The 27,961-nt window shown below is 33.4% G+C and overlaps 2 protein-coding genes, 1 non-coding gene and 1 pseudogene across 3 annotated transcripts; 3 read left to right on the forward strand and 1 right to left on the reverse strand.

Moving 5' to 3' along the window:
* The first annotated feature begins 11,322 nt into the window (after positions 1-11,322).
* TRNAS-CGA (transfer RNA serine (anticodon CGA)) lies at positions 11,323-11,404 on the forward strand. Its single transcript has one exon. It is a non-coding gene; the product is annotated as a tRNA-Ser (tRNA).
* A 122-nt stretch (positions 11,405-11,526) lies between these two features.
* On the forward strand, positions 11,527-12,674 carry LOC145560058 (protein THYLAKOID ASSEMBLY 8, chloroplastic pseudogene; annotated as a pseudogene).
* A 79-nt stretch (positions 12,675-12,753) lies between these two features.
* Positions 12,754-13,790, reverse strand: LOC145557881 (uncharacterized). The gene is made up of 2 exons (XM_081619059.1): positions 13,245-13,790; positions 12,754-13,134 (listed from the first exon to the last, which is right to left on the reverse strand). The coding sequence occupies exons 1-2, from the start codon at positions 13,788-13,790 to the stop codon at positions 12,754-12,756; spliced, it is 927 nt and encodes a 308-aa protein (XP_081475185.1).
* An 897-nt stretch (positions 13,791-14,687) lies between these two features.
* LOC145558667 (peroxisome biogenesis protein 2-like) lies at positions 14,688-27,961 on the forward strand. The gene is made up of 8 exons (XM_081619974.1): positions 14,688-14,899; positions 15,930-16,040; positions 16,179-16,332; positions 21,502-21,638; positions 21,752-21,852; positions 22,122-22,239; positions 23,223-23,389; positions 27,406-27,961. The coding sequence occupies exons 1-8, from the start codon at positions 14,765-14,767 to the stop codon at positions 27,533-27,535; spliced, it is 1,053 nt and encodes a 350-aa protein (XP_081476100.1). The 5' UTR covers positions 14,688-14,764; the 3' UTR covers positions 27,536-27,961.

Raw genomic sequence — 27,961 nt, forward strand, 5'->3', positions numbered from 1 at the left:
GTCATTGTAACACTTTGTTTCAAGATTAAATCAGCAAGAAAATAATCCATAAAAAAGTTAAGAACGAGAAATGAAACAACTTAATATAAAATTCTTATTTGTTTTTTAGTATATCAAGAATTCAAGAGCTAAGTGATGTGTAGGTTTAATAAATGGGCAAAATTAAATTAAATAGAAAAAAAAAAACCTTAATTACATGTATTTTTAGGATATAAAAGTTACGGAATAGTTTAATTAAAAGACAAAAACGCTTGTTTAGACCGTCTAATACAAAATCAGCTCAGAATAAAAAGTGTAAATTCTTTCTTTGCAAAAAAAGGAAACAACTTGAAAAAAGTTATTAGCAGAAAGAAAAAAGGAAAAATAATTTTAAATTGTAAAGAAAAAAAGGGGGAGCCTGACCAGCAGATGTTGTTCCATCATCATTATAAATAAAAAAATAAAATAAAATATAATTATAATAAAATTAAAATTAAAATTAAAATTAAAATTAAAAGAAAATAGAAAATAGAAAAGGTTTAGCATATTCTTTTGCATAGTTTATTTATCAGTTGGACCAGTTCCTTTTACATTTATTATTCTTTGTCTAACCTTTTAAAGAGTATTTAGCAGACAATTAACACCGACAACTTACTGCAGAATTTCCGGCATAAACACCTTTTTATCCGTATTTGGTTCTTCATTTTCTCATCTTAGTATTCTCCTAATCTTAAACTACTCTTGTTTTTCTATTTTTTTAACTTACTTAAGAATGTTGGAATACCAGATTAATATTGCTTAATTCAAGACTATGTTTATTATTTTAGCATTATTTTTTAATTATTTTTAATGGTGCTAATGAAGTAATGAGGTACAAGGCCCCAAAAATTTAGCTGATTTTTTGTTGTACCAAGCTTACTTCATTTGTTTGACCCTTGCAATATATATAGTGGAGATCCCATTATTTAATGTTGAATGACTTCACAAGTTCACATGTATTATGTACTAATGTAAATATAAATATGTGCACCTTGAAAATATGTGAGATGAAACTTATATCCTTATTGTTTACTCGAAGAAATGTTCGCCTTATTGAAGTTATCCTATCGCTCGTAACAAATTATGTCCACAAATTCATGATTTTACTTCTTTTGTTCACATGTCCTCTTACTACGTATATGAGACTTTTAACAGGTCATATTGGCAACTTAAGCATTCCATTCATAGAAGATTAAACCAATGACTTATCAGTCTATCATTAATTCAATCACTACCCCAAAGCATAAACTTATTGTTTATTCATACACAAAACAAATGATAATTAAAAACCAAAAGTACATTCTTATTTAAACTCGATCAACTCTGATCTTACAATTAACAACTACTAGTAATTACTAAACTTAAACAACAACAACATACGTACACGACCTCGTGCTATAAACACAAAAAAGCCGAAAGAGATTCAAAGCAAGCAAATTAAAGGGTGGTACCAACAAGTTACTATCATAAAATAAGGTGCATGGCTCGTATTAACTGCGCAGTGCTAACAAAAACACACACACAGAAAGTAACATCTCGATCGTGTGAGAGAGTGACATAACAAAGATGAAGCTCTGAATTAGTAGTACTACTTCAATACAGTAGTATCTTTCTTTACTCTTAAATCTTACGAAGTAAATTTTATACTATACTAAAAACAAGTTTATATAAGTAATACACATGTTATACTTATAGTACCAAGTAAGATACTTTGAGATTTTGCTCTTTTTTATAAACTTTTTCCTACAATCCAAACAAACGTCACAATTCGACAGCTAAATCACACGCTTGCAAACGACTTTATAGGAAAGACCTTTGCAGACCATCCAGAAAATATACCAAACATTGGCTAAATTAAAACTATGATCATTTTTAAGTAATGGTGATCTTACATAGAATATTACATATACTTAATAATCTGTTAGTCGTTATGCATTAGAATTAGATATTTCTATAGGTCATATGTCTGTAAGGCCAATTCTCTTCAACTTAATTTCAGTTCAGCTCCAATCAGTTCAGTTTGGTTCACCTCCAATCAGTTCAGTTCGGTTCATTTCTGTTCAGCTCAGCTCACTTCAGTAAATCAGAACAGACCCTAAGTATTAAGGCCCTATTCTTTAGAGCTGTTTTGTTTTGCTCTGTTCCACTAAGTAAAATCTGCTCAGTTCTGCTCTATTAACACCTGCTCTGTTCGGAAGCTCAAAAAAATATGGCCTAAGTTATGTCTCGTTATTGTCACGAAGAAGTAATAATATTTGGTCTAGTGATAAAAAATGTAAAGGTTGTGAAATGACTTTTAGTTTTAGGGGCTCTCCAGAGGTGTTACGCCTATACTACTATGACATTCTCTAATCCTTTTAAGTGGGATCCCTTACCCTTTCCTTCCACTCCCAGGAGCCTTTTATGTACAAATCAACCAAATGCTCTACAAAATTAGTCAAATTAAATGAGTTTCTTCTAACTTAAATTATACTCGTATGTATATTAAGAAAAATAAATGGAATTGCTATATTATTTGGGTGTTAAATTGTTCAGGGAACAAAGAAAAACTTATCTTGTCTACCATATCATCTTAGAAAAAATAGCATGTTTTGTTCGAATTTATATGAACTTATATTGTCTAAACTTATCTTAATTTATCCGGGCTTTTTTTTAAAAACGGATCCTGCCTAATTTATTCCATCTAATCTAATCTTATTTTAATCAAACGTTTTTTAATTTTTGTTAAGACAATATAGATCCAAATTTCTAGAAATTAGGAACAGTCAGCGGAAAAAATGGCAGTTTTTCTGCTTTAATTTTTTTAATTTGCAATGTATTTGTGTTTTGTGGATTCATGTTTGTGTTGATTCGAGAAACACTGTCGTTTTGCTGTCTTTCACTGTGTAATCTTGAATCTGATTTAACAATAATAAATGTGAAAGTTTGATTCAGAGATTCTGGGTTATTTTGTAAGAGAAGAGTGTGAGATTTCAGTGGGAAAATAACAGTTGCTTCAACTACATTTTAAATCATATAAATTACATTGATTTTGGTGTTTGAATTATGTAATGAAGAGAAGAACAAAGATTCCACTAGAAGGTTACGTATCATAACATCACAATAGTTGATTTCCTATTATTTTTAACTCTTGAACTGTATTTTTGTACTAAAGTTCACTAAAATTCTATTCGAACAAAAAGCATCTTCAAATTCTGTGACATTATTTGAGCTAATTTTGGTAATTATAAGGCGTTTTTGTTCCTTGATACATTCAAAGAATCGACTTTCTTTGATTGTTGAGTATGTGTCAAAGAAGTTGTTGATCGAGATCAATACATTTGGGGATGATTAGTGATGGTTGATTGTTTTGATCAAAACCTAAATCCTTATTCTTATTTTTAAAACTACTCCATATAATTTTTTTTGGTGTTTAGAGAGCCACGAGGGCGGGATGAATAAACCCTGGCCGAATAACTCGGCGAGTAACCCCTACCACATGGATCAGTAGGCTGCATACAAAAAATTGTGAATCAAAATATGTTGCAAATTATGTTATTTCTACTGTAGTCATAAATGTTTGTCTGAAAAGGTATATCAAATCTTTTTTATTGAAGTAATTATCTTTGTTATTAACTTATATAAGAAACTAGGTTAAATCCCGTACCATGCACGGTTATAATTAAACTTTACAACAAAAATTATAAAGAATGGTGTTAATTCAACAAATTTATCCAAAAAAAAATATTTGTAACAAAATAATAGTCTCTAATTAAAGATGTTGATGGTCAAAGTTGTGTCTCAACAAATGTGCAAATTCAACCATAACTTATAAAAAAATGGAGGAGTATAATATAATAAAATGATTTTGTTAGTTCTGATAAACGTTATGTATATTTGTAAGATTTATACAAATTATCCTACCAAAATTGTTGTTCCTATTTTAATTAAAATAAATTTGAAGTCGGAGGAAAAAAAATTATAATATTATTATGATAATCTTAGATGATGATATATGTCAATACCTTAATTTTAAACTATGTTAGGCCCTGTTTGATTCACCTTAATTTTGCTGAACTGAAATTATTTTTACTGAACTGAACTTATTTTTACTGAACTGAACTTAATTTTACTGAACTGAAATTATTTTTACTGAACTTAAATTAATTTTACTGAACTGAAATTATTTTTACTGATTTTCTATTATAATTCTTCTTTAAGAAAACTGAATTTTACTGAACTGAACTTATTTTTACTAAACTGAAACTATTTTTACTGAATTGAAATTAATTTTACTGAACTGAACTTATTTTTACTGAACTGAAATTATTTTTACTTAATATTATTTTTTTAAGGTGAATCAAACAGGGCCTTAGTATATTTGTAACTAAACTATTTATAGTATATAAATTATATGTTGAAAAAAAAAATTAATTGAGTATGATTGGATTAAATGTGTTGTCAAAATGGAAATAAGTATCATGGTAGGTTATAAAATGGAAGTTATTAAAATTTGGCAAAAAAAAAAGGAAAGAAAAAAAGGTGGGAAAATTTTTTATAGCATCGTGACAAGTGTCACTTTAGGTTTGCTTTTAGTATAGGTTAATTGATGATTATTTTTGTATAAGGTTTTGTTGGAGTTGGTAATGCAACCAGAGATATTTGTTCTCATTTAGTTGTAGACTCGTTTCGCAGTAATTGATACATGGTCCGATGGTCGTGTGTCTAATAGTACACGATCGTGTGATAGCTCTTGCATATGAACTTGACTACACGATCGTGTGTTCTCTCCTACATGACCATATAAACCCGACTACACGGCTGTGTGTTATTTCCTACACGACCGTGTACTTCTGCGGACAAGTTTTTTCTACACACCTATACCATCGTGTACGGCTGCAGCAAAGAGGAAGTTTATATTTATTAGGTTTCTTTTGGAGACCTTATAAAGATACTACTACTTTTCACGCACGTTTTTTGAGAGAGGAAAAAAGAAAAAACCTAGACACAAAAACAAAAACCTTCTCTTTGAGATCTGAACAGTTCTTGAGTAATTCCACTCTTCGGGTTCAGGTACACGAATTACGAATGAGAGTTGCGTTAAACTTGGGGGGCGTGCGTCATCAGGAAACCTGTACCAATGGTGGCGTATTTCGCTTCTAAGGCAGTGGATTATGATCCACGGCGCGACAGTGAGTTTAAGATCTTCAATCAAATATTTTCCCTTTCAATCTTCTCTATTTTGTCATTGGAATCGACATATACTTTACCAACTGGTTTTATACTAAGATTAAATATTTTTCAAAAATGACACAATAGGAGATGACATGTGTCATTGTTGGTGTGTTTTTTAGTATATAGTTATTGATTGATTGATGTTGATTCAAAATAGGTTTGAAAGACACTTGAAATTACATGCAACTATATTATATAACAGGTGTTTAACATAACCATGATGTAGAACTTATTTTACCAAATATTTTTTACCCAATAACTAACAATATATACTTCGTACTTAGAATGTTGAATGTATAATGTATTAGCTATCCAAATAATAAGATATAAGATATCATCTAATTGTCAAAAGCAACCATCAATAATATTGAGAAGTTGGGCTCAGATCTTTTAATTGAATGAATATCATCATAATACGCATGATGGTAAATTGATAACACATCCCCATCCTCAAACTAATAAGCTAGCTAGCTAGTGTTATTCTTCATAATTTTCATTTAATTACCATTCATCAATGATTTTGTAAATTCATTATGAATAAACACACATTGATCAGGAAATCATCATTACAATAGACATTAACAAAGATTTTTACAACTCTGATCCAAACTAATTCATTTATTATCGACTACTATATACAAAAATGTGTGTTACAGTATTGTGATATAGATAGAGGTAAAATTACCTGTTTTTTACTTATGATTATTGAAAAACATGCATTCACCATGACTATGGTAAAATCATTCCAATTTTATTTTTTTTTCTAAAATTCCCACACCTTTAAATCTTTAATCGTAGTTTCTTTGACAATTATAGTTACAACAAGTAAGGGATTCGTACAATTTCTCATATATAGTATACCAAGATTACCAACTTCAACTTAAAAAGAAAAAACACACCATAATAATTAATCGCCAAACATAAAATATCAAGTCTATAATTGAAGTTTATAATCATATTTATTATTTCTCCTTTTTCCCCTAACTTATTGGCAGAAACAGCTGCAAAAAAGTCAGAAACTCAAAGTGGGCAAACACAATGTAAGCCAAAAGTCCAAACAATCATCATGATGATTTCATTTCATTTAAAAAGCAAACAACAAATTAATAATTAAACCAAAGTTAATTCTACACTACTTTAATAGTTTAATATGATCAATAGAGTAATAATTTTGACTTTTTTTTTTTTTTTACTGTGTTTTGCATGCAGTAAATAATTAATATTTACCATGTTAAAACTATTTGGACAGGTTAAATCCCAAGTAACCCACGCCCGTATCTATAGTAATAATAATGTTGCAAAACAAAAGCTGATTGGGCGTGCTATTAAAATCTAACCATCCAGATTTGATGTTTATAGAGATCTGACGGTGTGGTATCATTCGTTGGGGGATTGGGGAACATTATCGGTGACTTCTTCTTGACTCCAACATAAAGTTTGTGCCAGAGACTCTCCTCTTAAAAGATCAACTGATCAAGTACTCCGTACCTGGATATATAATGTAACTATATATACAACTAGTGATGGTGTTTGTGGAGATAGTACCATTTGGCAAAATAATCTGTTATCCGGCGCTTAATATTCCACTTAAAGGTGAGGGTGGATGAGATTTGAATCCGTGACCTTTATGTCGTGTTAACTCTAATACCATGTTAGGGACTGATGTTCTCATTGACTGAACTCAGTTGAACTGAACTGAACTTAGCTAAACGTACTGAACTGAAATGAATATTTTATAAAAGAAGGAAATTAGGAACTGAAATGCACTGAACTGAAAATAAACGTATGAGAACAGGCCTTTAGTGGACCAACTCAATAAAAAAATTTAAGTTAAGACCCAAGAATATGTTTTATACTTTATCAAAATTGATTCGATTTAAATTATTGAATTTGAGTTATAATTACGTATTGCAGTGGAAATGATTAGGGAACATCTATAAAATCGAGTTATGTGGATTTTGTTGGTGCTTTGTGTACGACTAGGATAGTAAACGATTTTTTTTTTTTTGGGTCTTAGTGGACCTTTGAGTCCTCTAAGGGTCTGTTCTCTTCAATTTATTTTCAGTTCAGTTCAATTGTTTAATCAATCAGAACAGTTTTTCTCAAAAAAAAAGTCAATCAGAACAGACTCTAAGACTATTCTCATTCATGGTCAAAAAATAAAATGTTATTCTCTTTGTACCTACTTTCTCAATTCTCACTCCTCTTTTTAACTAATTTTCATGGACATTTTATTTTAACAACTCATCACACACTAATGGTATGAAAAAAAAAAAAAATACATACACCACACTCTCTGATCTATAGTTACTACAGAGTATTAATATTATGATTCAAAAAAGTAAAAATTATTGTTATTATTATAATTACTATTAACATTTATATAAAGTAATAGTAGGATATATAATTACTAACAATAATACTATATAAGCATATAAATAATAATCAAATAAAGTAGAAAAATGTGATTTTTTTTTTCAAAGTGTATAAAATACACCAAAATGGTAAATGAATTATGAACGTTTGTAATTTTCATCTTTAAATATGTTAAGGGTCTGTTCTCATACGTTGAAATTCAGTTCAGTTCAGTTCAGTTCAGTTCGGCTCCTAATTTCCTTCTCTTATATAATATTCATTTAAATTCAGTTCAATTCAATTCAGTTCAGTTCAGCTGAGTTCAGTCAATGAGAACAGGTAAGTAGGTCAAAATCGTAGTTTTTAGATTTAATTTGTGAGCTCCACTAACTACTGTAGGTTTGTAGCGTTTTAAAAGTGATATGGCTATGGACATTTTTAATTTTCCTCATGGGCATTTATTTTTTTGCCCATGAGTGAGATACATGTTTTAGGGTTTTTACCTTGAATTTTCACTCATGGGTATTTTTAATTTTCACTCATGGCCATCCAGATCGAATTCGGGTCTGGTTGAAAAAAATGGATATGGGTTTTTACCTTGAATTCTTTTCTCATGGACATTTTTTTACCATGCGTGATTAGGGATGACATTAAAACTTGCGTGACCTTTAATATTATTGTGAATACTTGTATAAAGTATACGTTATATTGAACATAGTAACCCTGTTTTTAACATAGTACCTTTTCTATTCATATTAATCAAAATATAAAAATTTCTAGAGGTGATCAATTTGAGCCTGACCCAACCTGGTCCGATTTTAGGCGGGCTTTGGACAACTTTTTCCGGCTCAAAATCGGGTCGGGCCAATTTTGGATGGGATTAGGAAATCAATTTTATGCAATATTAGTTATTGGTCCGGCCCAAAAAGCCCGCCTGGCCTGTGCTTGTTTGGGAGGATTTGGGCACACATTTTCTGGCTCGGAGTTTGGCACAGCTTAACTATATAAACCTACACTCTAGTGTAGGTAGCACTACCTACACCCCCAGTCCCCCACTATCCACTTTCCTCCAAAAAAAACGCAATGTTTACTTTCTACCCCAAAAAAATAAGATAGAAGCGTTATTTTCTCTCTTCTAAAATTAGTACACTTTTAATCTTCACTCTTCAATCCCTCTCATCAAAATCTACAAAAGCATTTACTTAAAAACTCGAAATTCTCTATAAAAATCAAGCACGATGTTTGATATAAGAGATGAAGTCACACAATTGCAAGGATAATTGTAAGTTATTTTTGGAAGAAAAAAAAGTACAAACCCTAACTTTTTGCCGTATTAATCAATTATTTTCTTTAGATATATGAAAACTTCGATAGTAGTTATTGAATTCTTATACTTTTTATCATAAAAGTGATTTATTGTAATTATATTAAAATAATGTTTGGTATACTATCTTCTGTATTGAATTAATTTATGGTGTGTTATTTGATTACAACATTGCCAGACATAAAAAATTGAAAACAGAGCTTAATTATCCTTATTTTATGGATAATTTGATCCATTTTGTAAAATTTTTTAAATGTAAATTTAGTTCGTAGTGATTTTTTTTTTTTTTTTTTTTATGAATGTTCATTTTCATTTACATAAATGTTCATTTATATATTAGTAAGCGGTCATTCACATATTAATAGACGATCTTCAAATTGAATTCTAATAATGTCTATTTTTGGCCGATTTATTCACATATTTTATGTAGGTATAATTAATTTAGTTTATAGTGAAAACTATTTTTGATGCTCATTTGACTTTTAACACTTGTTCATGTTCATATTGAAAGATGTTCATTTATATTTTAATAATTGTTCATTTTCATATTGAACTGTATATGATCATTTTCTAATAATGAGTTCATATTTGTATGTGTAAATGTTTATTAATGGTTTAAAAATTTGATCTCTTTTACATAGGATAATTATATAAGAAAGTATGTAGAAGACATCGATATAGATATTGAGAAAGAATATGTATTAAAAACAACACGCAAGGAAGATGATTTTATATACATGTTATCTATATACACGAAATGTATTAAATGACAATGTCATTTTGTAAGATACAAGTTCATTTTTATTTTGATATTATGTTTATATTTACAATAATATATGTTCATTTACATATTGGTAAATGTTCATTCACATATATATATGCACATAATTACTTTGATAGATGTTTATTTAAATTTTATTAAATGTTCAATTGCACATTATTAAAGGATATTCATTCAGGTTTAATACGTACTCATTTTTTATGTTATAAATGCTAAATAAATTTTGACATTTTGGAAGCTAAATAAATGCTTATTTCTATTTTATGAATTTTATTCTAACAATGGTAGCTAGTTGATACAAACCATCTTGAGTATGTGTATGATATTTCTAATAATTATTGCTCTTCCTCATGAAAAGTAAACAAGTCATTAATGATCAATACTACAAAATCCACTTAAAAAAAAAAAAAAAAAAAAAAAAAAAAAAAAAAAAAAAAAACCCTACAAAATCCAATGCTCATATTAGAAAAGCAATATGTTCATAAACAAAAACCTAAATGTTCAAACCGACTTCGTGATAGTCTTTTGTTCGACTGCCCAAACAATAATGTTCACTTTCATGTTTATGAAACAATTACATGTAACAGTATAGCTGTAAGGAAATGCGTTAATATTGTAATTAAATTGAATTTATTTTATATTGGAAATTATTTTTTAACAACATTTTATTTACTACCTCCGTTAATTTTTATGCGCAACTTTAGAATATTTTATATCTCACAAATAATACCCCAAAGTTGCATATAAAAATTAACAGAGGTAGTATATAAATACAATTCTTAGATGTATGTATTAACATACATCTTACTATAAAACTTACACATAGTTCTTGAAATGAACATTTGATGATACAAAAACGAACATCTGTTGAAACACGAATAAACAAAAATGAACATTGGATGATGCAGTACTTCTAACAATAAAAATGATTTGAACGCAGCAATCCTTATAAATAAATTTGCTCTCATTTTTATTTATAAAAAATTCTTAAAATTCAATTCAAAAAGTATATTAATTTGAACAAAAACTCTTTGTTATAAAAATGAACATCTAATGATTTATAAATGAACATTTACCAATATAGAAATGAACATATATTAAAAAATTTACAGAAAATTCATAAATGAAAAAGGGCGGGGGTGGGGCACGCGCGGATCGGAGGGGGGTGCAGGCAGTGTTCCCTGCCATGGGGTGTAGGTAAAAATTTGTAGGCACAGCTTGATAAATGGGCATATTTATTTACCTTGGCCCAACCCAAACCCGACTCCCCATTGATCACCTCTAAGAATTTCATTACGACTATATAATTAATCTATAAACTTCATTATTTATATTTATATGAGAGTTGACTACTAATGATTTAAACTTATATAGAGACTTCTATATTTTAATTAGTACTCCCTACTAATTTTAATAGCCGAGCATAACTCGGACATTATCCGGTGAGTGAGAGGTCTCAAGTTTAATCCTTAAGGTAAATTGACGGAACTATTCTGATATATATACTGTCCATTTACTACGGAGTACAGTACTAGACTACTAGTAAAGAATCTGAAGATGAATTCTTAACTCAAAAACTGAAATAATAAACATATTATAATATCAAATTAGGCGTATGCATAATATGTAAGTCGATATGTCCGAGTGGTTAAGGAGACAGACTCGAAATCTGTTGGGCTTTGCCTGCGCAGGTTCGAATCCTGCTGTCGACGCTTTTTTACATTTTTGCTTCATTACATTCCTAGACCCATTTTTGTAATTTCACAACTTCATTTTTTTTTTTTTTTTTCCCCTTATCAAATCAATATTTCGTATTTCTCCATAAAAAAAACCAGAAACAAAACTCAACCCCAAAAAACCTCAGTAATGGCAACCACCTTACTTCCGTCACAACTAACACCTTTCACCATCAAACTTTCTCTCTCCAAGCCCAAACCCAGGCCCACCATCTATTGTGGGCCAAGAGACAACCGTGGGCCACTAGTAAAAGGCCGAGTACTAAGCACGGAAGCAATCCAAGCAGTCCAAGCCCTAAAACGGGCCCAAAGAACAACCGGAACAACAGTCCACGAAACCCTCAACAAGACACTCACACGTTTAATCAAAGCCGACTTAATTGCTACTCTACGGGAGCTTCTACGACAAGGTCACTGCGACCTCGCTTTGACCGTATTCTCCACCGTCCGATCAGAACCATGGTACAAGACTGATTTATCCCTTTACGCTGATTTGGTGTTAGCTTTGGATAAGAAGGGTGGAATGGAGGAAGATATTGACCGTTTGATTGAGGGGTTGGAGATGGAAATCGACGGTGGAAAAGGGGGGATTGATTGGGAGGATAAGAGGGGGTTGAGTAGGTTGGTGAAGGCGTTGATTGGGGCTAAGAGGAGGGAATCAATGATTAGGGTTTATGGGGTTATGAAGAAATGTGGGTGGGGGTGTAGTGGGTCGGGTGTTGAAGTTGATGAGTATTTGGCTAAGGTTTTGAGTAAAGGGTTGAAAAGGTTTGGGGAAGAGAGTTTGGGGAGAGAAGTTGAGGTGGGTCTTGAGTTGTATCTTGATGCTTGTTTGGGTCGAGTTGGGGTTTAGTGTGTGGTTTTCGATATGGGTTTATGAGGTGCTAATTGAGTTTGCGGTTTTATCCTTTAATATGTGAGATTGAGATTGGGATTGGGATGTGTAATCTTAAAGATTAGTCGATGATTCTTTTTGTTTTTAGACTTTTTAGGTACACTACCCGAATACTCCCTTTATGATAAGATTAGCATTTTGTAATTCTTTTGGTAGATTGAAAGATATACCTCGTAATTTTTAAGGATTTTGTTTGAAGGATGTAAATTATGGGATGATATGTGATTTTAGTATCTTATGTTGTTCACTTATGTAACATAATTGTATGCGGGTATGTATGGCCCTATTTCATACTATTCGCTACGTTGTGTATAATTAATTAAGTATTTGTTTATTAGTTTATAGTTGTCATTCTTGCCAAAAGAGCTCAATTGTTTTTTTTTTTTTTTTTTTTTTTTTTTTTTTTTTTTTGACAACGGATACAAACAAATTACACATTAATAATAAAGCTAATTAAGTTAACCGCCGCTTCTCCCGCAATTTGATGAGCTCGATAAACGCGCGAGCGATCTGCCTTATGAATCCTACAATACCGAAAGGAAGAACCCAGAAGCTGAATCTTGCGAATAATCCAGAGATAATCCACATCACCCTTACCATCCCCTCGAAGAAGAGTAACCAGATTATTAGAATCCGTAAACACTGTGAGAGATTGAAACCGACGATCCGATGCCCATTGAAGGCCATGCAAGCATGCCAAGGCTTCAACATGTAAAGCAGAAGTACACACCCCGAAGTTACTTCCTCCAATTATTCGAGCATCCAGCGGATCATTATTATCCAAACACCAACCCATCCCAGCACGACGAGACTGTTGGAACCAAGCTCCATCAACTTGTAGTGACAGTAACGAACCGTCCTGGTTAGACTGCCCTAGCTGAGCAGAGTAAAACCCAGGCGACGGAGATGTATCCACGTCACCTGGCCTCCAACCATATTAAGGGAATGAGCCTCAACAGATGAGACAACAAAGAGAGAGTGAGTGTCCATGACCTCAGCGAACTGTGAATCAAAGGGCCTGGAAGCAGAAGAACTCCTAAAGATTCTAGCATTCCGACATAACCACAAACACCAAAGCGTGCCAACAAAGGAGCCTAAGCGAGCACTAGAAGGGCCATCCTGACTAATAAAAAGTCGGATATAGTCTTGGATCCAATCTGAAAGAGAAAGGTGTCCATTAAATTCTGAGCGAATACCTAGGCATCCACCCTTCCAAACTGAGCGTGCGTTGAAGCACATTCTAAACAGATGCTGTAAATCCTCGGGCTCTGAATGACAGAGGTCGCATGACACATCTGGAACTGGAACACCTCTATGAAGAAGTTCCGCCTTAACTGCTAGGGCGCAATGGAGCAATTTCCAAAGAAACAACTTCCATTTTGGTTGTAAACGGAGAGACCAAAGTACCTTCCAGAAAGAATGAGAAGAAGAAAGAGCAGGCTGTACCGGAAATTGTTGTTGAAGCATTGCATAGCCCGTTTTTACCGAATACCTACCCGAACGGGTACCCGCCTAGTAGCGAAAGTCATTTTATAAGATGGAACTTTTGTTTACAAGTTTTGTTTGTAATTTTCTCATTATAAAGCAAACAACAAATGATTTCAAGTTTATTGAATAAAAAAAAAAAAAATCAAATAGCAAACTTTAGGAATTGTATCTTCAATTCTACTCCCTCCATTTCTTCAAGCAATTACACAAATTATTAACAATTAAAGAGAATTTAAGAAATAGGGTGGTAGCCCGTCAAAAAAAAAAAAAAAAAAGAAATAGGGTGGTAGACTAGTAGTATATTATTAGACCTTCCTTATTCCATGAATATTATGAACTTGGTCAAAACTTTATTTTAAATAGACCAAAAGCTAGACAAACAAAAAAAAAATAAAAAAAAAAATTATACGGAAACTAGTTCAATTAACCAGTTGCCTCTTCTAGACTATGCTTTACGTCTTGACAAAACACGTTTAGCTAGTGGAGCAAACAAATAATTCCGAATGAGTAAATAATTGTAACTTTTTTGTAAGGCAAGGAAAAAAATTATGATCAAATCTCAATTTTCACAGTATTTTTGATTTAATTTGTGGATTAAACCTTTAAAAGTGCGGACTCAAGGGCTTAACTTAGCTTGGTATTTCTCGTAAAAAAAAAAAAAATTAGGTCATGTTATTTTGAACTTCTGGACAGAGCAAAACATATTTCAATATAACACATAAGAGCGCCTTAACTTGAGTCAAGTACGGAGTAGTTAAATTTTTGTTTGGTGAGGTCATCAAGTCAACCTACCCCATTGACTTGAAGTCAGCCGCGTTGGCCTTCATTTTAATCATTTGTTCTCTTGTTGAATTGAACCGCAAAAAAAACCGTCATTATTCTCACATCATCTTCATAAATCCTCCAATAACTACCGCATTTTTCCCCAATTGATGCGACATTCAAACTAATTCATGGACAGACAAACCCTAGCTTCATCTTCATCTTCATCTTCTTCTTCAATTCCGCAAATTCCTTCCCCAGATGCTTGGATCACTACTTACAAAACACTTCTCCCTAAATGGAATTCCTTTCCTCTCGCTCACCAGGTAAATTCAAATTTCAATTTCTTAATTTGACGAATTTTGAGCTTTAATTTATTTCTATAATATGCTAATTTGATTTTTGTATGTTGTAATTGCTGAAATTAGGGGTTTCTAGATGTAATTTGTTGTTAATTTGGTTTAGTATTATTACTTTTTGAGCAGTATTATCGTTTTTCATTGAATTAATTCTGAGATACACTTTTTGAGCAGTATTATCGTTTTTCATTGAATTAATTTTGAGATATGGTTATGCATGTTCAATTCTTGTGCTGCCCCCACTTATCTTGCTAAGTAGAAGTAAAAGGTTAGTTAGGCATGTCATTTGGAGTTTCGATTTGTTTTGAGTGGTATGAGCTTTCCAAGTTTGAATGCGGCGAGCGTAGGTGCCTTATATGGAGTATATACTATGAAATTGATGGAGTATATTATACAGTAGTGTCTCACATAAGATATATCCTTTCTTTTTTTAGAGGCCTTGATTTGTATCACTTATTTTAACTTTATTTTAGTGGGTAACGAGAAGTTAATTTGTTAGATAAAATGTCAAATTACAGTGATTAGAGTTGGATTTGGTGGAGAGAGATAATGAATTTGGGATACCATTAATGGAAAGTGGAAAGATGAATTTGGGATGGAGAGGCTGCTTTCCGTTAACATTGTGATCATTTCTTCGTTATCAATCCTGTTTTTTCTTTGACAAGTTAGAGACTTAGGGATGGCTATTTACTCTTGGTTGTAAACTTTGTATTTACGGGATCCATATTGGTTTGCTATTGATATTAGATTTTAGATTTTGATTATTGTCACTTTGGTCCATAGTAATTAGAAAGTACATAATTTTATGCCATTTCACATACACATGTTGATGACTATAAGCTCTTCTGTGATTTGTTAATATTAAGATTACTAGAGTGTAGGTTTGCCTTTTCTATTTTCATTTCCATTGACAATTTTCCTGTTCCAAAATACGCTGTTATGATGGATTGATGATATTTGTAATAACTAGTGGTTTGAACTTTGAACTTTGTGACAGATGATTCCAATTTCAATATCCCGAGTAAATCAATTTGATGCTGCAAGACTGGATGTTGAAATGTCTGCCATGTTGAAAGAGCAGTTGGTGAAAGTATTCTCTTTGATGAAGGTATCTACTTAGCATCTATTTCTTTGATTACCTTACTAGAGGGTAGATTTATTAGTATCATATATAGTTGCATGATTAACTTAAGGCTTCTTGTTTGGGTTTGTGTATTTGTCTATTCTTTTCACTTGTTGGAATTAGCCAGGGATTCTATTTCAATATGAACCAGAGCTTGATGCATTCCTTGAGTTTCTAATCTGGCGCTTCTCAATATGGGTAGACAAGCCGACTCCAGGAAATGCGCTCATGAACCTGAGATATAGGGATGAACGTGTTATGGAAGCGAGAGGAAAAGGTATTGTTGTTATTGTGATTTGATTTTTGGTTTTGTAAATTGCCTAAGAAGTTTGCTTTTCTGTTAAATAAAATGACAAATAAATTCAACTTTTCCTTCTCAATTTTTCTTTGCTATTTGATTACTTGGTGTTGGGTTCAAAATCTGGGGGTGGGGGATTGGAAGAATCACTGAGAAAGTACATGGGGAAATCTGAATCTGGAAAAGTGGAGAAAGGGAATGTAAATTAAGGAACTAAACAGAAGGGCTTGAGGTCCTCAACACCCTTTCCCTTCCTTGTATTCTGCTAACCAAAAATTCCATTAGTAAATAGCGGTTATAATGCTCAAAAGGCTTATGACATTCACTGCCATGTCAACAGAAATTTTCCTCCCTCTATGTGGATGGCATTAATTGTCAGCGTCATCCTTAGTGTGCCTGTAACCAAATCAGAAGTATCTAAAGTATGATACTGATTAGACTTTAGAGTGATAACTAGTGTAACTATACATTTTTCATTAATTAATGCGCCTATTCAATATTTAGTGGCAAGGGCTGTTGGGAAAAAAATTGTCACATGTCTGGATCATGAAGCAACAATCAGAGAGAGTGATGATTGCAAGTAACTTTTTTGCAACATGTTTTTGTCCCTTCACAATCTTCAGTTATTTTTCATTCATGGGTATGCTCACATTGCTAAGTTTTGACAGCTGTTGCATTGCAGTTGGGATTCTGTGCATCTATCTTGAACACTACTGCAATAGTTTTCAGTCTGTTGACTGCTTGACTCTCATGAAAAATCTTTGGTTCATTGCTGCATTATCCCCCCACTCCCTTTCTGTATACTTGCTTGCTTAGGCAGAATAAGGATAATGCCAAGGGATCTCCTTAATGTATTCCATAGGTCCACGTTATTGACTCTAATCAGGATTTAATTTTTTTTTTGTTAATTAAGTACTTCCTCCGTTCTTAAATAATTGCAATAAATACTAAATTGGGATGTTTGAATGTTTCACAATCATTGCAACAGTTCTGTGTTAGGATGTATTCACACCATTAGTTACAAGTTTACCCTTGCCCAATCCACTTGTTTACTTTTATTCTGCTCTCTTCTATCTAATCACATGGGGCTTTTTTTTTTTTTTTTGTCTCCCTTTCACTTTTTCTTAAAATTTGTGCTAGCCAGTTAATTGCTATTGTTGCAATTAATAAGAACAGAGGAAATATTTTGTTCTCTACACATTCCTCGATCTTTTATATTAAGTTGGTGATTGTCTTGTTACATGGAAGATGGCTGCTATATTGTTTAATGAGAATTGAATTACGCATGTCATAGGGATTTTATAGTTAATATCACGTATCTAGTGTATAAACTGAAGGTCATCATTGTTTGGCTTCATTAGAGTACTGACTTGTGATACCTGTATGCTGGAAAAAATAGCACGTGTGTGTGTGTGTGTGGGAATGCACATTGGAAAAATGTGCCCTTGCAGGCTTGTAGCAATGTTTGAGAAGGATACCTTAGGGCTAAATTTGAAGAAAGTTTTGGAGGAATGAACCGAGAAGTTTAGGTCCAAGATCTCTTCCACTTGCAAGTGTTCTTATTTTCCTCAGCCAATTGCTTATAATTCAAGTAGAATCACCAAAATCTTAGTTTGTGACTTGAAGATTCAAGGACAGGGCTTATTCTTTATGCTTAGCACAAAATATGCTTATGCTTCTGGGTTAAGCATTTATTTACGTTAGGCTTAGCTTTGCTATGTTGGCATATACTTCCTCCGTTTTTTTATACTTGCAACACTTCACTAAAATGGAAATGTCATAATAGTTGCAACACACTATAAAAGGAAGGTTTTTATGGTGAAATGTGTACTATTATCTTTATTTAAAGCACATGGTCCACTTGATTATGCTCCTAACAACCTTTTAACCTCATTTTAAGTGTATTATATCATGCGAGGTCCACTTCTCTTAAATACCGTGATAAGTGTGTGTTGCAACTATAAAGAAACAGAGGAAGTATTTATTTGTTTAATTTGAATAATGGGATCAGGAAGAGAAAGTTAATGCTCTAAGACAGCAAAAATGCTTAGGTCTTCAGTGGATGAGCTTACAGATAGCTACTTACTAATCAAGTTTGCAACTTTGCATATCAGCATATAGTCAAATATTTGAGGACGGGTGTTCCCTTATTGATAATTATGGTGATGTGATACCGTATGAAGTGGTAATGAGTATATAGTAGTTGATTGGATGATTCTTGATTTTCTTTGAGCTCAATGGAGATTGAGGTATTTATATCTTGTTGCTGGTCGTTGATAACTTTGTTTTCAGCCGCTGGGTAGTACCATAGTAGGTCCTTACGAATGAATTTGGGGTGTGCATAGGATCAGCTTTTAACGGCTTGGATAAGTGGCATATGCAACGAAATTGGGATAATTTTTGCTCGTTTTCTCTGTTAATTTGTGAGGACATCTTGTCCACTTGGTGTAATTTAATATGTTCAGTATCAATAACTAGTTATCATTAAAAAAAAGGACAAAATGCAGATGCTGTTGTAGAATCTTTACGAATGAATTTGTCGTTGCTTCCTGTTGATGGAGTGGTGGTGGAAGCAGTTGGTGTGCCTTCGTTTGATTTGTAGAACTTCATAGAATTGATAAAAAAAAAAAGGAATAATGGAAATTAATAATCCCACCTTCGCGTGGTTTGACAATAACAATCCCACCTTTTTGCTATTACGAGGCAACCCTACCTTTGTATGTCATATTCTTTTAACAGATCTTTTTACCTACAATCTGTTAACTAGGTTAAAATGTTTTTTTTTTTTTTTTTTTTTTAAAGCCATGTGTTGCTCAATAATTGGTCAAAATTAAAAAAGTTAAAAAAAAATAAAGAGGTAAAAAAAATACTACCTCCGTTTCTTATTATGTGCAACAAAGGAATATTTTATGTCTCACAAATAATACCCCTTCGTTGCACATAATAAGAAACGGAGGTAGTAAAAAAAAGGAAAAGATCCCACCACCCACCACAACCACTACCACTGTAAAACCCCAACCTTTACCCTCGCCCCAGCAAAAATTGGCCAGCCGCCACCATAAATCCCTGAAATCGACCAGCCAAAACCCCCCAATACCAAAAACCACTTAGTTGACCAAAAGGCACCCCCGAAATAACCCCCTTACCCAAATCCCACCCCCGAAAGTCCGAAACCTCCACAATAACCACCCTGAAAGTGCTACCTAGCCGCCAAAAACCACCTTTTACCGCCAAATATCCCGAAACCTCCATCCCAGCCCCGGAAAACCCCACCCTAATTACTCTAACCGAAAATCCCCATCTTAATCAGCCCGAAAACCCCCCTTAAACACCATAAAAACTTAACCCCAGCCGCTAAACTCCTCCATTTCCCTGGTTTGTGGGTTTCGGCTGGCCGCTTTCGGAGGTTAAGGAGGGCAGTTGGCCGGTTTTTGGTGGTGTTGGGGTATGGGCTAGGGTTTTACAGTGGGAGGTTGGTGGTTGTTTTTTGTTTTTTTTTGTATTTTTGTATTTTTTTTTATTATTAAACAAAATTAAATGAACTTGTTAAAATGTGACACATGCCATATGAGCTACAAAAATTGGTAACCAACAAGTGAAGGTTTGTTAAAAGAGGATGACATACCAAGGTGGATTTGTCTTGTAATAATCAAAAGGTGGAATTGTTATTATCTGACCACGCGAAGATGGGATTACTTTTTTTCCATATTTCTAAAAAAAAATCTCATTTAAAGAATTAAAACATAAATTGGAGCTCGTTATAGGTAATTATAGCGAGTGGTGTCATGGGTTATGGGGGCAAATGGTGTAACTAGTTGCAGTAGGCTAGTAGGACATGCAATGAGGATATATAGCTTCATAATCACATGTGTGATTAAGGATAGTAAGCATATGAAAAGAAATTACGGAATTAAATTTGTTATTGGAGTAGCAATAGAGTGTGCCTTATTCTTTTCCCTGTATAATTACATCGCACTTTATTTATTTATTTATTTTTTGACAAAAAGTTTCTCTTTATTACATCTATTTATATAACTATCAAGTAATTTATTGTCGTGATAATTGAATTGTAGCATATGAAACATCTTGAGTTTGGGGATTGTTAAGCTCTCTTCCACTCACATTTATTTTGAAAGGCATAAAGAAAATACATTTTGCGTATCAACTAGTGACAAATTATGATTTTATGACTTGCCACCATGTCAATGTCTCAATGCATAGGGCCAAGTGTCAGACTACACCTTTTAAGTATATAGTATAGAAATGTGTATAAAAAGCTCATGGCTCGATGAGGTGATAGAAATCCTCTTGCGGTTTTTTTTGTGTGGCTTAGAGCACGTCATTGGTGGAAGGATCTCTTAATAGAAAAAAAATGATGTATTGGTGTAAAAGTGACAGATATGCACCTTTGGTTTGCTTCTTTTTGAGATGACATCACTTGAGAACAAAAAAAGCACTAAACACTTATCACCTTGCTCCTCGGCATGTCTAAATCGGAAAATTATGAATTATTAACCTTTTTTTTCCCTCTTCTCATTACTTTGCAAGGTGGAATCTGAAGCTATGGAATCTCTTAGGAATATGGGAGTTCAAAAATCTGTTTGAAACCTTAAGGAATTTCATTCTAGTCTGTGTGTTTACTATACCAAAAATTCTTGTAAGGAAATTATCAGCTATTGTAGCCTCCATGTTTTGCTAAAGTTTTTTCAAACCTTTATGTTTTCAACTCGCACGTTTTTACCACTCCTTTAAAATTTTCTTGAATTTCTTGTTTCTCTTTTGGAACTCTTAAATTTTACTTGGATGCTCTTTCTTTTTATCACTTTACACACCTTTTTTTTAAAACTTGTTAACTGATTATCTTGTTGTATCCTTTATTCTATATCAAACGGTTCCTTATGACGATTCATGTTAGCCGACCTCAAATCATTTTGAGACTAAGGCTTTGTTGTTGTTGTTGTTGTAGGCTTGTAGCCTCCATGAGCATTGTGTAATTTGGACACTTGCATAAAGGCTTAGTCATCATTCACTAGTAGAAATTTATTTATCCTGCTTTTCTTCCTCTCCAGTTGGACATAGCGTTATTGACTTTCTCCAAAGGCTACCGAATTCCTTTCTTATCCTCTCTAATAGATGTGCTACCTGCAGTGAGAACAGGCTTGGAAGGTCCTGGGCTTACGCCTGCTCAAAAGTTATGGTACTGTATTGCTACAGTGGGGGGTCAGTACATCTGGACACGTTTGCAGTCTTTTTCTGCTTTCCGTAGATGGGGAGACTCTGAGCAAGTATTCGTTCTTTTCTGCTACATGTTCATTTGTTTTACTGTGAATCATTTAAATTTCTGTCTGAGATAATGTGCTTCATGGATTATTTATAGTTTCTTGTTTAATTCTTCCAGAGGACATTGGGACAATGGGCATGGCTTTTGTTGCAGCATGTAGAAGGAATCTATAAGGCTGCATCATTTGGCAACCTGCTTATATTTCTCTTAACTGGAAAGTAAGTTTTAAGTTCACCTGCACTTGTTTGCTCTCATATGTGTTGATTAAGACTAAATTTTGAGTGATAATTTGACCAGTTTACTCCAAAAAAATTGACACTGTTGATTTCTGTGATCTAACATAGAAGTAGTGGATGTGAAGATGAAACTATGGAAGTGTAATGACACCTTTTGCTCTGTTTTTGCCTTAGAATTTTTAGTATGCTGGATTTATAATGGGAACACTATTGGTTTATTATTGATTGCTGTTTTATATGTCGTGATGCAGATATAGGAGTTTGATTGAGAGATCTCTCAGAGCTAGGCTTGTGTATGGAAGCCCCAACATGAATCGCGCTGTCAGCTTTGAGTACATGAATCGGCAGTTAGTGTGGAATGAGTTCTCGGTATTTTTTTTTTTTTGTAGAACTTTCTTCTTCTTCTTTTTTTATTTTTATTTTATTTTATTTTTTTAATCTATTTTATTATAATTAAAAAAAAAAAACTGGATCTGAAAGTTAAGGTGCTGATTCACTAGGACCAGAAACTTGTAATCTTTAATTGTATTTTTGAGATGAACTCCATGGAAAGGATATGAGAGAAAATTGATCAGGAAATGGGATGCAAGAGAGTCATGCAATAAAGAAGATACGTCTAAATTAGGAATAGTTATAAGAGCTTATCTAATTTTATTTATCTTATTCCTTGAATTTATATAAAAACCCTAGGTTTCTCTAAAAAATAAAAATAATTAGAGTTAATTTTCTTATAACTAATGCTGGATAATTATCCAAAATGTATAATAGTTTAGAAATTATATTTAGAATATTTAATTGTCGAATCCTTTTTGTTGGCGTTGTGTGTGTGTGTGTGGGGGGGGGGGGGGGGTGGTCCGGAGGTGTTTGTAGGGATGACCTCGTCTCCGCTCATCTTATCTGGAAATGTTCTTTTCTGTACTTAAACTGCATAATCACACTGGTTTCAGAATGTGTTGGCAAATTCAGTGCCAATATTTCCCACGGTGGTTGGGGGTGAGTTTGGTCTTTCCCATGCTTTAGGGACATAATCGATATATGTTTCAGTAAGTTTGACTGTTGAATCCTAGCAAGGTATAATTGCAGTAGATACTACTCATACTAGTTAGGCTAGATAGTGTGTGAATGTTGTTGAAAGTTGGAAAGAACAAAGGAGTCTTAATATTGCATTATTGGATTTCTTTGTCCTTCATGCTTTTCTTCAAAGTCTATTGTAACTTTGTATTATGTCTTTTATTTTTTGCTACACACATAATATGGCCTTTTGGTTTTTTTTTTTTTTTTTTTTTTTTTTTTTTCAAAAATATGCATACAAATCTCTCACCTTTTATATGATATTATCTTTATTCATGCAGGAAATGCTATTGTTACTTCTTCCTCTTCTGAACTCTGCATCATTGAAAAATTTATTTCGTCCGTTCTCCAAGGACAAATCTTCAGATTCTGCTACTGATGAAATTGCCTGCCCCATTTGCCAAGGTAGCCCAAGCATTCCATTTCTTGCTTTACCTTGTAGACACAGGTGCGTGACTGCTCACAGCTTTTCCCTTTTGTTCTCTCTTCACTTTTCTGGTTGTTTGGTTCACTATGCTTAAGTACCAGATCAAGAACTCATATGGAATTGTATTGATGAATGACTAAATACAAATGAGGATGTTGCTTTCGAAAGTGTTAAGTCTGTGGGGTCAATCATCCTAATGCTTATGTGACACGTTGCAATGTGCAATGCATCTGTAATACCCTTTGTGATACTTCAAGGGAAGACCTCATAACTAGTTGGGCCTAGCATTGATTCATTCTTGTTGTAGACCTGGTGATCCAGGGTGATAGTTGTTCATCTGTTGTCCTCGGCGAAGGGCTCAGAAAGTTCTCTCGCCCACATTTTTTTGCTTAGTCAAATGAATTTGGGGGTGCAGTTATATTGAATTATTCATAACTAACAGAAGTGAATTGTATGATGGTTGACAAAGAAGAAAATTTGGGTTTCCTAGCTGTTTGTGTTGCTAGAGAAGGAAATGAATGAAAGTTTATGGTGGCAGCGGGAAATGGGTTGAATTTGAAAATGAGGATCAGAGTATAGGAGGCAAACAATATTTCTCTGAAACAAAGTCTATCTGAAGAAAAAAAGTATTATAAATGATTGGGGATTAATTGATAATGTTCAAAGACTGGAAGTTTCGACTCCCAAGAGGTTCTTGAATAAAATGGCTTCTCTATATTGTTTAAGCCTATAATTTAATATTAATTTGCCTATCTCTGAATTCCACCCATCATATCTATTTTTCACTCGCTCTCCTCCTTTTCCATCCAAGTATCTGTTTTTTTTAATAATTTTTATTAATTAACAACTGTTCTTAGGCTTAGTGCTCAATTCAAATTTGGTTTCTTCCTATCAGATGAGTTTGGAGATTATTTACGGCAAATGCTATATGTAATATGTATACACCCTATACATTCACTTGTGTTAATGGGAGTTCAAAATGTGATATTGTTTTTAAATCATGATGGGCAATAGATAAGTTTCTTTTTTCTGCAAATAGCTGCTTGTGTTAAACTAATTATTAAGTAGGAATGGTATTGAAGAGAGGCCCAATGGCCTGTTAAACATCGAACCCTGATTCTCTTAGTTCGTGGCGAAACTTTTAACTAGCAAAATATCTTTTTATTCTTTTTTAAGTAGGGTTGTCAGGACTCGGGACTGGGGAGCTGTATTATATTTAAGGGAAGGTGACAAGTTGTCTTGGTAAGTTGGGACTTAGGAGGATTCACTAGCATGCTTTACTGGGATGAAAGACTGGAGAGTTAGGTTATAGTATGTTAGTGATGCTGGAATGGGAGGTCCTTCCAGCATTTAGATTGCGTTGATTATTGTTTGGCAGTTGGCTGCCGCAGAGTGTTGTTGTGCAGGTGGATAGGAGATTAATGATTAACTGTTAAGGTGCCCGTGGTGAAAGAAAAGAAGTTGGAGTCTTAGTAGGTGTTCATTTCTTATAAATCCTGTCCAATTGCTCTGTCTCCATTTCTGATATATAATAGAATACGTGGGGCAGTTTGGTTTACATTTGAGAAAAGGAAAGGAATATGAATGGAAAATACAGGGAAATAATCAAGAAAAGGGAAATTGAATAAAGAGTTTGATACATCATGGTATATGAAATAACATTACCCAAACACACTTGTTCTCTTTCCAGCATTAACTGTAGGCGACTAGGTATCATCTATGCAATCCACCTTCATCCATGTTCTTTGACCTTTTTCCCTTTCAATTTTAACCACAAGCTTCCTCTCCCCTCCCGTCCACCTTAACTCATCATCTCCTCGAATTTCATTGTATGTATGAAATTGGAATAGACTGGTGTTGAGATAATGGGATTTTCAGACCGGGATAGTCAAGTGTTGGAGTCAGGAGATTGTATATTGGATTCTTAGATCTCGGGGCGAGAGTTGATCTGTTGGAAACTAATGAGTCAAATCTAGCAAAGAACTTTGTTTCTTACTTTCTCTCTCCCACGTCAATTTTTTTTTTTTTGTCAACTTTCTCTCAGTTGAATGTTTGGGTTAGATTGAAGTCGTGGTGGTGAGGACAATGTTTGTGGCGGTGGCGAATTTGTTAGGGATGGATTTGGCTGTTGGAGATGGATATTTCGGCTGTGGAGCAGAGGAAAACCGCAGAGGAAAATGGGGGAACTCTGAAGTCTCATGTTGGGGTGGGTAATCAAGTATGAGGGGTTTAAGGGGAGCTTGAAAAAGAAAAAGGGGAAAGGGAATTGTGAAAACAGCAACCATATATTTAGTTGGATACATGGGGGAATAAAGGGGTTTTTATTCATTTATTTTTTTTAAAAATAAAAAATCCTTTCTTGAATATCCCCAACCCAACAGCTGTTATTTGCTTTTGTAAAGTGTAACATTTCACTGCAGAAAAATGGCTGAAGATTAAAGATCATCCTCACTCATTTCCACATTGTGCCTGTTTTATACTTCTCCGCTTCTATTTAGTTGACGCGTTTGATTTAGGCACATATATTAAGGAGAGGAGAGAGAGAGAGAATGAAAAAGCAAGTGGGGTACCTTGTAAATACAAGGTTAAAAAGTTACCCCAAAAGGAAACGTATCAACTAAAAAAAACTTCCTAAAAAGGAATACGTGTCAACTAAAAAGAAATGGAGGTAGTAGCAAATAAGAAAATTAATATAAAAACAAGCAACACCTTTTATATACACCGGATACACATAGAGGTAGGTGCACTCATGATTAATTTTTTGCTCATTTTAAGATTTACAAATGAGCAAAGAATATTAAATGAGTTAGAAAATACCTTGGGTGTACCTTGCACTCGGTTGTATATAAATTTCGAGCAAAATGGAAAAATTGGAAAGGTACGGAGTACAAAGGATTGCGGAATAATTTCAGTGGTTGTTTGCCGTGTGTTTAACTCTATACTGACGATTGAAGGTGGTATGCTGTGATTTGAACGCCTTTAGTGACAATTAGATGTTGTTATTGAAGAATTCATCTTCTGGCAAGTAAATTCTTGATTTGAGTTACTACGCTTCTTTCCTTGGCCAAAGAAGTAGAAGATATATATTTTGTCTTAGGGAAGATGCAGTGTGACTAGGCATAAGAAAACTATTTTTATTACCTTCTTTTTGGAAGGTGGGGGCTCAACGTAGGTAACTAGTCAAAAAGAAAGGGCTAAAAGGAGATTTAACTAATTTCTTTTGTATTTATCTTCTTTTCCATCTTTCTTTCTTGGGAAAAATTGATTAATTCTAATCCGACAGAGATAATCCTACCTAATGAAAAATACGGTAATAACAATTCAATCTTTGAACATATCAAACACCTATGCATCCAATCTAAGACTGTCATTAATAGTGCTGACTTGGCATAAACCATATTTATGTAATTATTTAACCTTACTGCATTGGTCAGACAGAGCCTAAGGGTTAAAGGATTACCATAACCCTTTCCCTTCCTTAGGATGGATGGCTGGATGATCTCAGTATGTAAAAAAAAAGGACATCCATTTTTTTGTTTTCCCTCTCTATATGCTTCTTATTTTGTTCGTAACTGCATATCTTATTATTTTCTGGGCATTAAGTGTGCATATTTCTGAGAATATGTTGTACTTCTCTTCTTTCCCGCTCATCCTATAAGTTCAATAGCAGAAAATTAAACCCACCGAACCAGAACCCAGCACAGCCACCAGTGGCTCACCAAAGATCATACTCATGAATAGATTAATCGACTTCTGTTGAGCAGGCTGCTTATTTAAACCTTCACCCATCTACTCCCATTCAATTCACCATCTCTGTCTTTTCAACCCATCTAAATTTTCCATATTAAAGTTAGCGGAAATAACTTCTACCTCTCCATCTAGAGATGGGACTAGAATTTTTGTTTTCGAGGGGATCAAATAGAACAAAAGCTCTCCTGTTATATTACATTCAGAACTGCTCTAAGAACTGGCTCTTTTATCCCAATGCGCTTATTTGGCCACACTATCTGATGTTTTTGCACTAATTTTTCTTGCAGATACTGTTATTACTGCCTTAGAACACGGTGTGCTGCTTCTCCATCTTTCAGATGTACGCGATGCAGCCAGCCAGTTACAGCCATGCAACGACTAGGTGGCTCTGTGGATGAGAACTCTGCTAAAAAATGATGTGTTCATTGAAAGGAATTCAAATTCAAAATACGGGGCATTATTAAAATTGCGTTCCAGAAACCGATACCATACACAGGAAGGCAAGTTTTTCTGTGGATACACTCAAATTATATACTATCTCATTCTTTGGCAACGTTTCACATCTTATTCTTGGTACCTTGATTGAATTTCCACTCTTGTATAATACGGAGTATGGAGTAACATTTACAGATATTTTTGTCTGATTTTAAGAGGCAAAAATATGTCCTTTGTCGTCCAATAATGCAAAAGGTCTTCAATGTGGGGGCAGGGAAGTTTAAGCCAAAATTGAAGTTAGTGTATTGTCTTTCAATGTCTTCACAAGCTGCTGGTTTACAGGCTAATATAATTATGTAAAGGCGAATATGATTATTTTTATTGACTGCTGTTGATTTTCATGTACGA

This window comes from Chenopodium album, chromosome 9 (genome assembly GCF_948465745.1).
Source record: "Chenopodium album chromosome 9, dcCheAlbu1.1, whole genome shotgun sequence".
Taxonomy (NCBI): domain Eukaryota; kingdom Viridiplantae; phylum Streptophyta; class Magnoliopsida; order Caryophyllales; family Amaranthaceae; genus Chenopodium; species Chenopodium album.

Bases quoted from the DNA above. Each gene is read 5' to 3' on its own strand.
- LOC145557881 (XM_081619059.1), bottom strand. From the start codon at position 13,790: ATGCTTCAACAACAATTTCCGGTACAGCCTGCTCTTTCTTCTTCTCAT. The intron at 13,135-13,244 runs GTGACGTGGATA...TGGTTCCAACAG, and splicing joins TTAATATGGTTGGAGGCCAG to TCTCGTCGTGCTGGGATGGG.
- LOC145558667 (XM_081619974.1), top strand. From the start codon at position 14,765: ATGGACAGACAAACCCTAGCTTCATCTTCATCTTCATCTTCTTCTTCA. The intron at 16,041-16,178 runs GTATCTACTTAG...TGTTGGAATTAG, and splicing joins AAGTATTCTCTTTGATGAAG to CCAGGGATTCTATTTCAATA. The intron at 16,333-21,501 runs GTATTGTTGTTA...TGCTACCTGCAG, and splicing joins TATGGAAGCGAGAGGAAAAG to TGAGAACAGGCTTGGAAGGT.